The sequence below is a fragment of the Mauremys reevesii genome, unplaced genomic scaffold (assembly GCF_016161935.1).
Source record: "Mauremys reevesii isolate NIE-2019 unplaced genomic scaffold, ASM1616193v1 Contig18, whole genome shotgun sequence".
Taxonomy (NCBI): domain Eukaryota; kingdom Metazoa; phylum Chordata; order Testudines; family Geoemydidae; genus Mauremys; species Mauremys reevesii.
Window position 1 is genome coordinate 728,875 of NW_024100804.1, and position 15,263 is coordinate 744,137.

At 64.6% G+C, this 15,263-nt stretch overlaps 1 protein-coding gene across 3 annotated transcripts in view; it reads left to right on the plus strand.

Moving 5' to 3' along the window:
- Positions 1-15,263, plus strand: part of LOC120393318 — a 36,557-nt gene that overhangs the window by 6,247 nt on the left and 15,047 nt on the right. The window contains exons 1-4 of one of the 3 annotated variants that reach the window (XM_039517856.1): positions 10,485-10,733; positions 12,158-12,415; positions 14,149-14,433; positions 14,904-15,200. The exons of 1 other annotated variant lie outside the window; for it this stretch is intronic. In XM_039517856.1, coding sequence (XP_039373790.1) covers positions 12,217-12,415; positions 14,149-14,433; positions 14,904-15,200 — 781 coding nt within the window. In that variant the 5' untranslated portion in view covers positions 10,485-10,733; positions 12,158-12,216. Of the gene's footprint in view, positions 1-10,484; positions 10,734-12,157; positions 12,416-14,148; positions 14,434-14,903; positions 15,201-15,263 lie in introns of those variants that run through there. One more of the 3 variants, XM_039517854.1, reaches the window with a different exon arrangement.

Here is a 15,263-nt window from a genome sequence, read left to right on the forward strand (position 1 = left end):
CCTGGGCCCCTCCCCAGCCAGGGGCCAACGGAAGGGGTTGGGGACAGAGAGATCAGGTGCCTCCTGGGCCAGGAAAGGGACAAAGGCCGGAGGCGGGGCTGGAGGGTGAGTCAGTTTGGAGCTGGCTGGGGAGATGGGGGGAGGCCCAGCACCGGGGTCTGGGCTCCCCACCCCCCAAGATGGACCCGGCTGAGGGGTCCTGTTGTCTGTACCTGAAAGCTCTGCTGGGGGCTGCATCCTGTCGGCTAATAAACCTTCTGTGTCCCTGGCTGCCTGAGAGTCGCGGTGAGTCGCAGGAAGTGGGGGGAGCAGGGCCCTGACCCCCCCACACTCCGTGACAAGGGGGTTGGACCCACACGCCGCTGGGGGCTCTGTGCTGGGCGGACGCTGAGTATATCGGGGGGATTGGACCCCACAAGTTCTGGACACCCTCCTCTCTGCGTTACCCTGTGTGCCCCTTACTCGGGGTCCCACCTGTCCCCCACTCTCTCCCCGGTGTCCCCTCCAGCCGTGGGTGCACAGCGTTACTGTCATTCTCCTCCCCACCTCCCACCCCACACCTCCCTGCTCTCTGCTCGGGCTGCCCCACATCCTGGGAGCGTAGCTGGAGGGCTCAGCTTTCCTTGTGCCTCTAGGGGACCCCGGCTGTTCCCCACCTGCCTGCTGAGCTATCAGCCCCAGGGCAGGTGGGTCCTTCAGCCGAACACGTCTCCCTCCCCGGAGCATTTCCTGTGTCAGCACAACACTGTTCACAGCCCCAGCGCTGGCCAGCAACCCTACAATAACAACCCAGCCTGTCCACGGCCCAGCGCTCCCCAGCAACCCTACAATAACAACCCAGCCCGTTAACAGCCCCAGCGCTCCCCAGCAACCCTTCAATAACAACCCGGCCTGTCCACGGCCCCAGCGCTCCCCAGCAACCCTACAATAACAACCCAGCCTGTCCACGGCCCCAGCGCTCCCCAGCAACCCTACAATAACAACCCAGCCTGTCCACGGCCCCAGCGCTCCCCAGCAACCCTACAATAACAACCCAGCCTGTTCACAGCCCAGCGCTCCCCAGCAACCCTACAATAACAACCCAGCCTGTCCACGGCCCAGCGCTCCCCAGCAACCCTACAATAACAACCCAGCCTGTCCACAGCCCAGCACTTCCCAGCAACCCTGCAATAACAACCCAGCCTGTCTGCAGCCCAGCGCTCCCCAGCAACCCTTCAATAACAACCCAGCCTCTCCACAGCCCCAGCGCTCCCCAGCAACCCTACAATAACAACCCAGCCTGTACACAGCCCCAGTGCTCCCCAGCAACCCTACAATAACAACCCAGCCTGTACACAGCCCCAGCGCTGCCCAGCAACCCTACAATAACAACCCAGCCTGTCCACAGCCCAGCGCTCCCCAGCAACCCTACAATAACAACCCAGGCTGTCCAAAGCCCCAGCGCTCCCCAGCAACCGTACAATAACAACCCAGCCTGTCCACAGCCCCAGCGCTCCCCAGCAACCCTACAATAACAACCCAGCCTGTCCACAGCCCCAGCGCTCCCCAGCAACCCTACAATAACAACCCAGACTGTCCACAGCCCCAGCGCTCCCCAGCAACCCTTCAATAACAACCCAGCATGTCCACAGCCCAGCGCTCCCCAGCAACCCTACAATAACAACCCAGTCTGTCCACAGCCCAGCGCTCCCCAGCAACCCTCCAATAACAACCCAGCCTGTTCACGGCCCAGCGCTCCCCAGCAACCCTACAATAACAACCCAGCCTGTCCACGGCCCAGCGCTCCCCAGCAACCCTACAATAACAACCCAGCCTGTCCACAGCCCCAGCGCTCCCCAGCAACCCTACAATCACAACCCAGCCTGTCCACAGCCCCAGTGCTCCCCAGCAACCCTACAATAACAACCCAGCCTGTCCGCAGCCCAGCGCTCCTCAGCAACCCTACAATAACAACCCAGCCTGTCCACAGCCCCAGCGCTCCCCAGCAACCCTACAATAACAAGGAAGTGTGTCAACACAGCCCAAGCAGGGTGACATTTGGTCGATCTCCCTCCCTCAGGTGACAATTAGCCCCTCCCCCAACCCCCTCAGGTGACAGTTGGCTCCTCCCCAAGCCCCTGAGGTGACAGTTGGCTCCTCCCCGTCGGGCTCCCAGTGGCCGTTGACGCCTCGCGGCACCGCCCCACCTGTTTCCCGCCTCTTTTCCTCGTTCCCTCATGTAGCCCCGGGTGACTCTGCCCGGCAACTAGTGACGCTGAGACATGTTTTCGCCTCCCATTGGCTGTCCTGATGGAGGGGGCGTGGCCCAGGGAGCAGACCTGGGCGGGAAACAAGGAGGATACAGGACACAGGCCTCGAGTTCGAGCCCTGGGCCCCTCAGGGCCCCCCATGGCCCCAGGGCGGCGCTAGGGGCCGGGCTGCAGGGGGCTCTGCCCGGGCAGTCGGGGCTCCCCATGGCCCCAGGGGGGCGCTGGGGGCTGGGCTGCAGGGGGGGGCAGCAGGGGGCTCTGCCCGGGCAGTCAGGGCTCCCCATGGCCCCAGGGCGGCGCTGGGGGCTGGGCTGCAGGGGGGGCAGCAGGGGGCTCTGCCCGGGCAGTCAGGGCTCCCCATGGCCCCAGGGCGGCGCTAGGGGCTGGGCTGTGGCGGGGGGGGCAGCAGGGGTGTGACGGGGCGGGACAGCCCCGCACTGGTACAGCAGGGGTTAACCCTTCCTTGCTAGCAGAGGAAGCCACGCCCAGGAAGTTCTGCTGGGCATGCTCTAACTGGCAGACAGGTATAAAAGGCTGCAGGTCTGCTCAGTCTGGGCTGACCACCGGGGGAGAAGGACGCAGACCGTCAGCTCCTGCGGGAGGAGAGCCAGGGAGCCTGGACCGGGACGTCAGCCGGGCAGAGGCCGTACCGGAGACCCCGGAGAGGGACGCCGGCCGGAGGGGACCTACGGGGGAACCGCTCCCACAACGCCAACGTCCGACTAGACGGGGTAGGAAGTGACCCAGGGGACTTTAGAAACTGACAGCCTTAAAGCTGCGGCACCGCTCGGCGTGTTGCGGGCGGATCCCCGCCGAGCGGGTGGCAAGGAGAGCTTGCCACAATCAGGGCCCTGGGTCGGGACTCGGAGGAGAGGGTGGGCCCGAGTCCCCCTACCCCACCCCGTGATACCCCACCCCGAGGATTTATGGACTCCGGCCTCTAGCCCTACCCCGCCCCGAAGGGGGCGCTTATGGACTCCGGTCGCCAGGCCACACTACCCCGCCCCAGAGAGGGGGGGGTTTATGGACCCCGGCCGTTAGGCCGCGCTACCCCACCCCGAAGGGGGCGCTTATGGACTCCGGCCGCTGGGCGCTACCCCACCCGAAGGCGCTTATGGACTCCGGCGCTGGCCGCGCTCCTGCCCGAAGGCGCTTATGGACTCGGCCGCTAGGCGCGCTACCCCCACCCCGTAGGGGTGTGTATGAACTCGGCGCTAGGCGTACTCGCCCGAAGGCGCGCGGACTCCGGCCGCTAGGCGCTACCCGCCCGAGAGAAGCGGTTACGGACTCCGCCAGGCCGCGTGCTACTCTACCCGGAGGGGTGTCCATAGACTCTGGCCGCTAGGCCGTATCGCCGGCTACCAGAGACGGACCGAAGACAAGCGAGTGGTGCAGTGCTGGGCCCCACCCGCTCCTGCCGCGAGGCGCTGGGGCACCTGGCCCATCACAATTGGCACCTGACCAGGGATCTGAACGGGCCTGAGATAAGGCCACAGGACCCAATATGGACCCCGAGAAACTTTTGAAGTGGCTGCTGGAGAATCAGCAGCAGCAGATGGCGCAACAGCAGCAGCAGCAAACTCAGTTGCTCCAGCAGCTGGCGGCCCAGCAGCAGGCACAAGCCGCGCAGCGACAGGAACAGCAGCAGCAGCTGATCCGGGAGCTGACAACCCAGCAACAGGCGAACCAGGAGCGGCTGGTTCAACAGATGGCGGCACTAATCGGCCCGGCACCGAGTACGCCTCTAGGGGCCATCAGGGGCAACCCCGGCGAGGGTCTCGGGGGATTACCCGTGCGCCTAGCTAAGATGGGGCCGGGGGATGACCCCGAGGCCTTCCTCGTGACCTTTGAACGAGTCGCGACTGCCGTACAGTGGCCCCTCACTCATTGGGCCACGATACTGGCACCCTACCTGACGGGCCCAGCTCAAGCGGCGTACCGGAACTTGGACCCCCAAGACGCACTGGACTACACGAAGGTCAAGGCCGCCATCTTGGACGAAGTTGGCGTCAGCCTGGAGACCTACCGCCAGCGACTCCGCCAGGAACGATACACGCCAGGGGCCAGGCGCGGGCCGTGGCCCAGCGAATCCGGGACCTCTGTTGGAGGTGGCTGGGCCGGAAGGGCGGATGGGCGTTCAAGTGGCCGAGATGGTAGCCCTAGAGCAGTTCCTGCAAGCCCTGCCTCCGGGAGGAAGGAATGGGTGCAGCGACACCGCCCCAAGACCCTCGCGGGACGCGGTTTCCTGATGGAGGACTACCAGGCAGCAGATGGGGCATTGAAGACCAACCCCCAGAGAGCCTGGTGGGACGGAGCCCAGGGCAGGCCCGGGGGCCACGTAAGGGGACGGGGAGAGCCTCGGCGGCATGTCCAGCCCCGAATACCAGTAACCCGGGGCCCTAGGGCGACACCCGAGGAGATATCCCGCGGCGACTGGAGGAGGCGCCAGTAAGGCCGGGCAGCCCCGCCACAACCCTATCGAGGAAGCGAGACGGGACCGCTGCTACGAGTGCGGTCAGGTAGGGCACTTCAGGAGGAGTGCCCGTACCTGGATTACAATTATGGGCAGGTGTTGGCGGCGGTCACGGGCCCGGACTTGGGAGCCGGGAAAATTGTTCTGCCGGTGAAGGTGGATGGGACGTCTGCCTGGGCCTTAGTTGACTCGGGTGTAGCCAGACGGTTATTCGGGAGGGGCTGATTAAGCCCACCGGCCCCGCCGGGGCCCCCATCCGGCTACAGTGCATCCACGGGGATGTGAAGCCTTACCCCACTGTCTGGGTACAGCTAGAGGCGGCCCAACAGCGGCGCGGTGTCTAGTGGGGTGGCTCCTAAGTTGGCTTACCCGTGGTCTTAGGCGTGACTGGCCTGGCTTCACAAACCTCTTGAGGGAAGGGGCTACGCCGCCAGGGAGGAGAACTGGGAAACGGGCTAGACGACCGGGATTTTTAGGCCAGCCAACGGCCGAGGACCCCCTAGAGGGGCCCTCGGGGAGCTCCGAGAGAGAGGTAAGGAGCCAAGTCCCCACCGAAGCGCCGACAACAGAGGGCCCGGGCTGGCTAGAGGTGGACACCGACTTCCTCGAGGAGCAACGAGGATACCACTCTCAGCCGGGCTTGGGAACAGGCGACTAGCCCACCAGGGGAGGAAGACCCGCCCCACCGCCAGCCACAAGGGCCCCGATTTGAGATCCATCGGGACTTACTCTATCGGGTGGTACCAGAACCACAGACAAAGGAAGAGCTACGCCAGCTGTTGGTCCCGCGGCGGTTCCGACGGGACTTGCTCCGTCTGGCACATTCGGTGCCGTGGGCCGGACACCTAGGCAGGGAGAAGACGTTGCAAAGGGTGGCCCAGAGGTTCTTTTGGCCGGGCATCCATGCGGAGGTACGAGATTATTGCGCCTCCTGCCCAGAATGCCAGAGAGCCGGTCCAAAAGGTGTACCAAGGGCCCCCCTCGTACCCTTGCCGGTGGTGGGGACGCCTTTTGACCGGATAGGCCTGGATCTCGTGGGACCCCTGGAGAAGAGCGGCACAGGTCATAAGTACATCATGGTGGTGGTCGATTATGCCACACGCTATCCCGAAGCGGTGCCACTGAGGTCCACCACAGCACCAGTCATTGCTAACGAACTATTGCAGATCTTCGCTCGGGTAGGTATCCCGAGGGAAATACTAACGGACCAAGGAACGAATGTGACCTCTAGATTGATGGCAGAGCTGTGCAGGCTGCTGAACATCCGGGCACTAAAGACCTCCGTCTACCACCCCCAGACGGATGGCTTGGTCGAGCGATTCAACGGCACTTTGAAGGCCATGCTGAGAAAGTTTGTAGAGGACGACCCACGGCACTGGGATAAACTACTCCCCGCACTCCTCTTCGCGGTGCGAGAGGTACCCCAGGCGTCCACGGGGTTCTCCCCCTTTGAGCTCCTCTACGGGAGGAAGCCTAGGGGTATCCTCGATCTCCTAAGGGAAACCTGGGAAGAGCAGGAGACCCGTGTTCGAGGGTCGGTGCAGTATATCCTCCATCTGCGGGAACGCCTCCGGGAGCTGGGGACCTTGGCCCGCGAAAATCTGGTTAGAGCCCAGCAGACTCAGGAGGCTCAGTATAACAAGGGGGCCAAGGTGCGGATTTTCGAGCCGGGGGATCGGGTCCTCTTGTTGCTTCCTTCCTCAGAGTCCAAGCTGCTGGCCAAGTGGCAGGGCCCCTTTGAAGTGGTCAGGCGGATTGGGCCGGTCGACTATGAGGTACGGTTGTCCGGGCGAAGGAGGGATACCCAGGTCTACCACGTGAACCTCCTTAAAGCCTGGAGGGACCGAGAGGGCCTGCTGATAGCCCCATACCCGCCAGAACCGGAGTTGGGGCCACTGGTGGGAGAGCCCGAGGCAGCCGGGACGGCGGACATAGGCCACGAGCTTACCCCAGCCCAGCGGGACCAGGTAGAAAGACTGGTGGCGGCGTTCCCCGTGGTTTTGTCGACGCGACCCGGACGGACCACATTAGCAAGCCACCACATCGCTACCCTTCCAGGGCACAAAGTGCGGGACACACACCGCCCGCTCCCCAGGAAGATGTGGGAGACAGTGAAGGAGGAGCTCGGGCTGATGCTAGCCTTAGGGGTGGTGGAAGAGTCGCGGAGTGAATGGCGGAGCCCCATAGTGTTGGTCCCCAAGCCAGACGGGACAGTCAGGTTTTGCATCGACTTCCGCAAGGTAAACGCCATTTCACGTTTTGACGCCTATCCCATGCCCCGGGTGGACGAGCTGCTGGAGCGGCTAGGAAAAGCCGAGTTCATCTCCACCCTGGACTTGACGAAGGGATATTGGCAGATCCCGTTAACACCGGCCTCACGAGAAAAGACAGCATTTCCAACGCCGTTCGGACTCTACCAATTTACGATGATGCCGTTCGGATTGCACGGCGCCGCGGCTACCTTCCAGCGACTCATGAACCAGGTGCTGGACGCACACAACGAATACGCCGCAGCGTACATCGATGACATTGTCATCTACAGTAGCACTTGGGAGGAACATCTGCAACACCTGACCAAAGTTCTACGGGCATTAGGCGAAGCCGGCCTCACCGCGAACCCGGCGAAATGTCACCTGGGCCAGAAGGAGGTGACTTACCTGGGCTACACGGTCGGCCGGGGGAAGATCCGTCCCCTCGTAGACAAGGTGGAAGCATTAAGGACGTACCCTACGCCCACGACCAAGAAGCAAGTCCGGCAGTTCTTGGGGCTGGCCGGGTACTATCGGCGGTTTGTGCCTAACTTCGCCACACTCGCTGCCCCACTGACGGAGTTGACGCAGTTCACAACCCCAGAAATGCGCTGGACGGAAGGCTGCGCAAAGGCCTTTCGCGCCCTGAGCGAACAATTAACACGGGAACCGGTACTAGTCCAACCGGATTTTTCAAAACCCTTTATCCTACAGACGGATGCCTCGGAGGTGGGACTGGGGGCTGTACTGTCGCAGGAGGTAGGGGAAGAAGAACACCCGGTCTTGTACCTTAGCCGCAAGCTGTTCCCCCGCGAAACCCGGTACTCCACCATAGAACGCGAGGCCTTGGCAGTGAAGTGGGCGGTCGAAGCACTAAGGTACTATCTATTAGGGAACCCCTTCTCCTTAGTGACTGACCACGCGCCCCTCCGATGGATCAATAGTATGAAGGAGACGAATAACCGGATCATGCGGTGGTACCTGTCCCTCCAACCCTACGCCTTCCGCGTGTCACATCGGCCAGGCAAGGCTCATGGGAATGCGGACTTCTTCTCCCGCATCGGGGAGGAGGAGGGGGAGGCGGGAGTCCAGGGTCAGCCGGGCCCGACGGCCGTCTTAAGGGGGAGGGTGTGTGACGGGGCGGGACAGCCCCGCACTGGTACAGCAGGGGTTAACCCTTCCTTGCTAGCAGAGGAAGCCACGCCCAGGAAGTTCTGCTGGGCATGCTCCAACTGGCAGACAGGTATAAAAGGCTGCAGGTCTGCTCAGTCTGGGCTGACCACCAGGGGAGAAGGACGCAGACCGTCAGCTCCTGCGGGAGGAGAGCCAGGGAGCCTGGACCGGGACGTCAGCCGGGCAGAGGCCGTACCGGAGACCCCGGAGAGGGACGCCGGCCGGAGGACCTACGGGAACCGCTCCCACAACGCCAACGTCCGACTAGACAGGGTAGGAAGTGACCCAGGGACTTTAGAAACTGACAGCCTTAAAGCTGCGGCACCGCTCGGCGTGTTGCGGGCGGATCCCGCCGGCGGGTGGCAGGAGAGCTTGCCACAATCAGGGCCCTGGGTCGGGACTCGGAGAGGGTGGGCCGAGTCCCCTACCCCACCCGTGATACCCCACCCCGAGGGGATTTATGGACTCCGGCCTCTAGGCCGCGCTACCCCGCCCGAAGGCGCTTATGGACTCGGCCGCCAGGCCACACTACCCGCCCCAGAGGGGGTTTATGGACTCGGCCATTAGGCGCTACCCCACCCCGAAGGCGCTTATGGACTCCGGCGTTAGGCGCTCCCCCACCCGAAGGCGCTTATGGACTCGGCCGCTAGGGCGCTACCCCACCCGAAGCGCTTATGGACTCCGGCGCTAGGCGCTACCCTGCCCGAAGGCGCTTATGGACTCCGGCCGCTGGGCGCTACCCCCACCCCGTAGGGGTGTATGAACTCCGGCCGCTGGGCGTACTCTCGCCCGAAGGCGCTTGCGGACTCCGGCCGCTGGGCGCTACCCGCCCGAGAGGCGGTTACGGACTCCGACCGCTAGGCGTGCTACTCTACCCGGAGGGTGTCCATAGACTCTGGCCGCTAGGCCGTAATACGCCGGCTACCAGAGACGGACCGAAAGACAAGCGAGTGGTGCAGTGCTAGGCCCCACCCCGCCCCTGCCGCGAGGGGGCGCTGGGGCACCTGGCCCATCACAAGGGGGTTCTGCCCGGGCAGTCAGAGCTCCCCAGGGCGGCGCTAGGGGCTGGGCTGCAGGGGGGAGCAGCAGGGGGCTCTGCCCGGGCAGTCAGGGCTCCCCATGGCCCCAGGGCGGCGCTGGGGGCTGGGCTGCAGGGGGGGCAGCAGGGGGCTCTGCCCAGGCAGTCAGGGCTCCCCATGGCCCCAGGGCGGCGCTGGGGGCTGGGCTGTGGGGGGAGGCAGCAGGGGGCTCTGCCCGGGCAGTCGGGGCTCCCCATGGCCCCAGGGCGGCGCTAGGGGCGGGGCTGCGGGGGCAACAGGGGCTCTGCCCGGGCAGTCAGGGCTCCCCATGGCCCCAGGGCGGCGCTAGGGGCTGGGCTGCAGGGGGCAGCAGGGGCTCTGCCCGGGCAGTCAGGGCTCCCCATGGCCCCAGGCGGCGCTGGGGCTGGGCAGCAGGGGCTCTGCCCGGGCAGTCAGGGCTCCCAGGGCGGCGCTGGGGCTGGGCTGCAGGGGGCAGCAGGGGCTCTGCCCGGGCAGTCAGGGCGCCCCAGGCGGCGCTAGGGGCCGGGCTGCGGGGGCAGCAGGGGCTCTGCCCGGGCAGTCAGGGCTCCCCATGGCCCCAGGGTGGCGCTGGGGCTGGGCTGCAGGGGGCAGCAGGGGCTCTGCCCAGGCAGTCAGGGCTCCCCATGGCCCCAGGGCGGTGCTGGGGCTGGGCTGTGGGGAGGCAGCAGGGGCTCTGCCCGGGCAGTCGGGCTCCCCATGGCCCCAGGGCGGCGCTAGGGGCTGGGCTGCGGGGGCAACAGGGGCTCCCCCCCGGCAGTCAGGGCTCCCCATGGCCCCAGGGCAGCGCTAGGGGCTGGGCTGCGGGGGCAGCAGGGGGGGGCTCTGCCCGGGCAGTCAGGGCTCCCCATGGCCCCAGGGCGGCGCTGGGGGCTGGGCAGCAGGGGGCTCTGCCCGGGCAGTCAGGGCTCCCCATGGCCCCAGGGCGGCGCTGGGGGATGGGCTGCAGGGGGCAGCAGGGGCTCTGCCCGGGCAGTCAGGGCTCCCCATGGCCCCAGGGCGGCGCTAGGGGCCGGGCTGCGGGGGCAGCAGGGGCTCTGCCCGGGCAGTCAGGGCTCCCCATGGCCCCAGGCGGCGCTGGGGGCTGGGCTGTGGGGGGAGGCAGCAGGGGGCTCTGCCAGGGCAGTCAGGGTCCCCATGGCCCCAGGGCGGCGCTAGGGGCTGGGCTGTGGGGGGAGGCAGCAGGGGGCTCTGCCTGGGCAGTCAGGGCTCCCCATGGCCCCAGGGCGGCGCTGGGGGCTGGGCTGTGGGGGGAGGCAGCAGGGGGCTCTGCCTGGGCAGTCAGGGCCGCCATTGCCTCGGTGTTGCAGCATGCGCGGTCCCTGCCGGGTTCCCGCGACTGGCAGCCGGGGCACAGAGCTGAGCAGACGGGCAGGCAGAGGCTGCGGAGAGGCATGTGGGCTGCGGAGGAACTGAAAGGTGCCGAGTGTCACGAGTCACCAGGGCCATGCTCTGGACCAGGGCAGCCAACCTGAGCCGGAGAAGGAGCCAGAATTTACCAATGTACTTTGCCAAAGAGCCGCAGTAACAGGTCAGTAGCTCCCCAAGCCCCAGCGTCTGCCGGCAGCCCCCACCAAGCAGCGCCTCCTCCCCCCTTCCACCGCAGTCAGCTGTTTGACGGGGGCAGGAGGCTGTGGGAGGGATGGGGGAGGAGTGAGGGCGTGGCAGGCTCAGGGGAAGGGGCCATAGGAGTGGGGGCAGGGCGTGCGGCAGAGCAGGGAGCACCCCCAGCACATTGGAAGTTGGCATCCGTAGCTCCAGCCCCGGACTCAGTACCTCTACAAGGAGCTGTGTATTAATCTCTGATGAGCCCCATGCGGCTCCGGAGCCACAGGTTGGCCACCCCTGCCCTGGAAGTGCTCCCCACCAAGCCAGGCAGGACTCTGGGGAGCCTCCTCTCCCTCGGAGCAGCCTGTCTGCAGGGCAAGAAGCTCCCACGGCTTCACCTCCTGGGTCTCTCCTTGGAGCATTCAGCATCCTCTGCCCCACCGTGCGCTTCCCCCAGCGAGTCTGCCCCAGCGGGGTCCTGGGGGAGCCACAGGGTCCTGCCCCCCCACTGCGCAGTCAGACGTGACTCTCAGCCAGCCGGGACACAGAAGGTTTATTAGGCGACAGGAACACGGCGTAGGGCAGAACTCGTTAGCACAGAAATCTGTGACTTTCAGCCAAGTCCACCTTGGGGAGAGGGGAGCCCAGAGCCAGGGCTCTGCCCTCCCCCTGCGCCCCAAGCCAGCGGGACTGACTCGCTTCCAGCTGCCTGGCCCCTGCCCAGCCCGTTGCTCCTCCTCCGGCCTTTGTCCCACTTCCCAGGCCAAGAGTCCCCTGGTTGCATCCCCCTCCTGGGTCTCAGGTTACGAAGGGGCGGCCATAGCATCCCTGCAGGCAGCTGGAGCAGCCCCCCCAAGTCACACACCCTTATTCCCACCACCAAGGTATTGGTGCAGCACACAGGGAAACTGAGGCACACACAGCATTCATGCAAAACAGTAAGACTCACATACAACATAACAAGGGACAATCCCCACTTTGACACCAGAGGAAGTGAAAGCTGCGGAGGAACTGAAAGCACATGGGGATCCTGGGCCCCTCGTCTTGCAGCCCTGAAGCCTGTTAGAACTCGGATCCCCCTTCCCCTGTCAGGATGCCGCTCCATCTGCTGCTCCTCCCCTGGGCATGGGGGGCCCTGGCCTGTAAGTGGGGACCCCCCCCTGCCCTTTTTGCTCCCAGGGATGCGTGGGGATGGTGCAATCCTAGGGCCAGGGTGGGGAAGTATCACGCTGGGCTAGTGACCCTGGCTGGGGGAGTAGGACGGGGGAGGCAGCTTAGGGATCAACAGGGAGACCCCGTAGTGCAGGATTGTTTACGGGACAGAGACTCATTAATCTCTCTCCCCACCCGCTTTCTCCTCCACCTGTTTCCTGCCCCCTGCCCCAACCTCCCCTCCTGTCACTCCAGTGTCTGTCAGCCTCCGGGTGCTCCACATCGACGTCTTCCACAACGCCAGCTCCACGGACATGGCGGGGATGGCCCTGCTGGGCGACCTGGAGACCCACTCCCTGGCCTGCAGCACCTGCGAGATCCGCTTCCTGCAGCCCTGGGCCCAGCAGGGCCTGACCCCGAAGCAGTGGCAGGACCTGGAGCTGGTGATCCATCACTACCTATTCAACTTCAACCGGACTGTGACCAGAATAGCCCAGCAGCAGGGAATGGGCTGTGAGTATGGAGCGGTCTGAGGGGATCCCTCTCCCCCCCACCCCCCCAAAACCCAGAGTGCTGAGAACTGACACACTCACCACAGCCACTGAGTGTGTCACTGGGGGCAAGACACCCAGTCCCTGGCCCTTGGGCTAATCGGAGCCGGCGTCCCCCAGAGGAGAAACACCCGTGTCCCATTCTCCAGCCAGGTCTGGGGCAGATTGTAGCTGCACTTCCTAGGGGGAAAGGCCCCGTGTCCCACTCCCTGAGCCGAGGCTCCTGGTCTTTCCTGACATGTACCCTGAGCCTTGGAAAGCAGCTCATCTGGGCGGGGGTCTGTATCTCAGCAAGTCCGTGACCAAAGGCCTCCAAATTTGCACTACAAACTCTGCCTCAGGCACTGATATAATGTAGCAATTTTCGAGCCAATCTGACTATGCCTGTGAAGAATCGGCTGTAAAGAGTGTGAGGAAGTGGGGATTTTCCCTTATGTTGTGTGTGTCTATGTGAGTCTTACTGTTTTGCATGAATGCTGTGTGCCTCAGTTTCCCTGTGTATTGCACCAATGTCTAGGTCAGGGGTCGGCAACCTACAGCACGCGTGCCAAAGGTGGCACGTGAGCCAATTTTTGATGGCACGCGGTGGCGGGCTGAGCCACTCAGCCCATGGCTGCTCTGGGGTTTCTGCCGCCGGTCCCACTCAGCACGCTGCTGGCCTGGGCGAAGGAACCCCAGGCTGGCAGCAGGGTGAGACTGCGGCTGGCAGGAGCCAGCGGCTGAAACCCCAGAGCGGGGACGGGCTGAGCTGCTCAGTCCCTGCTCTGGGGTTCTGGCTGCTGGCCCCTTGCCAGCCGGGGTCCCACTGCTGGTCCCACTCAGCGCCCGCTGCTGGCCTGGGCGAAGGAACCCCAGGCTGGCAGTGGGCTGAGACTGCGGCTGGCAGGAGCCAGCGGCTGAAACCCCAGAGCGGGGACGGGCTGAGCCGCTCAGCACCTGCACACGAGGCAAGAGGGGTGCAGCTCAGCACCCCATCTTAAAATTGCTTATCTCCGACCACACTGCGTTTGACCTTGTGCCTTCTGTCACTTCTGAAACATTTGGAAACCCTCGTTTACTTGACATATATCAGCAGTTTGGTTATATAACATAGAGACTTACAGAGAGACCTTCTAAAGAACCTTCAAATGTATCACTGGGACGCGAAGCCTTCAATTAGAGCGACTAAATGGAGACTCGGCTCCCTGCTGCTGGAAGGTTGCCGACCCCTGGTCTAGGTGGTGGGAATAAGGGTGTGTGACTTGGGGGGGCTGCTCCAGCTGCCTGCAGGGATGCTATGGCCCCCCCCCTTCGTAACCTGAGACCCAGGAGGGGGATGCAACCAGGGGACTCTTGGCCTGGGAAGTGGGACAAAGGCCGGAGGAGGAGCAACGGGCTGGGCAGGGGCCAGGCAGCTGGAAGCGAGTCAGTCTGGGCTGGCTTGGGGCGCAGGGGGAGGGCAGAGCCCTGGCTCTGGGCTCCCCTCTCCCCAAGGTGGACTTGGCTGAAAGTCCCTGATTTCTGTGCTAACAAGCTCTGCCCTACGCAGCTTACCCTTAACTCCAGCCAGGGCCGCCCCACAATCCTGCTGCCGTCGTGTGGCCCAACATCCTCCTGGCACCTGACATCATGTCTTTACTCCCCCGTCTCTCTATTTCTGCCCCCTCCTGGGACCTCCGGACGCCCGTCCTCGTCCCCCTGCCCTTCCTGTTCCAGACCCCTTTGTTACCCAGGGCTCCCTCGGCTGCGAGCTGCACCCCAACGGCACCTCGAGGGGATTCTATGACGCCGCGGTGAATGGGGAGAACTTCATCAGCTTCGACGTGGACGGAGGCACCTGGGTCGCTCAGCAGGGGGACAAGCTGGGTGCACTCTACACCCGGGACCTTCTCATCCAGAATAAGGGCGCAACCACCACGCTTCAGTTTCTCCTGAGAACAACGTGTGTCAATCAGCTCAAGAGCTTTGTCCAGTACGGGAAAGAGTCTCTGGAGAGGCAAGGTGAGGCTGGTCACCACTCCCCGCTCGCTGAGATGCAGCCACCTCTGGGGTAGGGTGTGTTTGCTTTTTATAGAGGAATCCCACACCCAGTGCTCATATGCAGCCACTTCTGGGGTTGGGCGGGGGGGGCTGCTTATACAAAGATCCCTCGCCTGGTACTGAGATGCAGCCACCTCTGGGGTGTGGCAGGGGGACTGTTTGTATAGTGACCCTTGCCTGGTGTACAAATGCAGCTATAGCTGGGGTGGAGCACAGTAGTCATTTCACAGCCGCACCGCAGCGCCGTTTAGGACAGGAAGTGAAGGGGGATCTGTCACCACTGGTAATGCAGGGGGAGAATTGGGGTCTGGCCAGGACAGCGGGGCCAACGCCTGACCCCGGGGAGCGGAGCTGGGCTTGGCTAGTGAGTCCCTGAGGCTCACGCTGAATCGTCCCCTCTCCCCCGCCCCGTCTCTCTTCTCCTGTCTCAGAGCGGCCGGTCGCCGTGGTGTTTGCCCGAGCGCCTCCCCCAGCTGGGACCCCCGCGCCGGTACTGCTGGTTTGCCGGGTCACCGGTTTCTACCCCCGGCCCATCCGCGTGGCCTGGCTGCAGGACGGGGAGGAGGTGGTGCCGGGCTGGTGGCTGAACTCCAGCGGGATCCTGCCCAACGCGGACCTGACCTACCAGTTGCGCAGCTCCCTGGGCGTGGAGCCGGGCGCCGGGCACAGCTACGCCTGCCGGGTGCAGCACAGCAGCCTGGGGGGCCAGAGCCTGCTGATCCCCTGGGGTAGGTGCACGTCCCCCGGGGGGGGGCGGTCGTGGTCTCTGGGGGCTTTTCCTGCACGTCCTC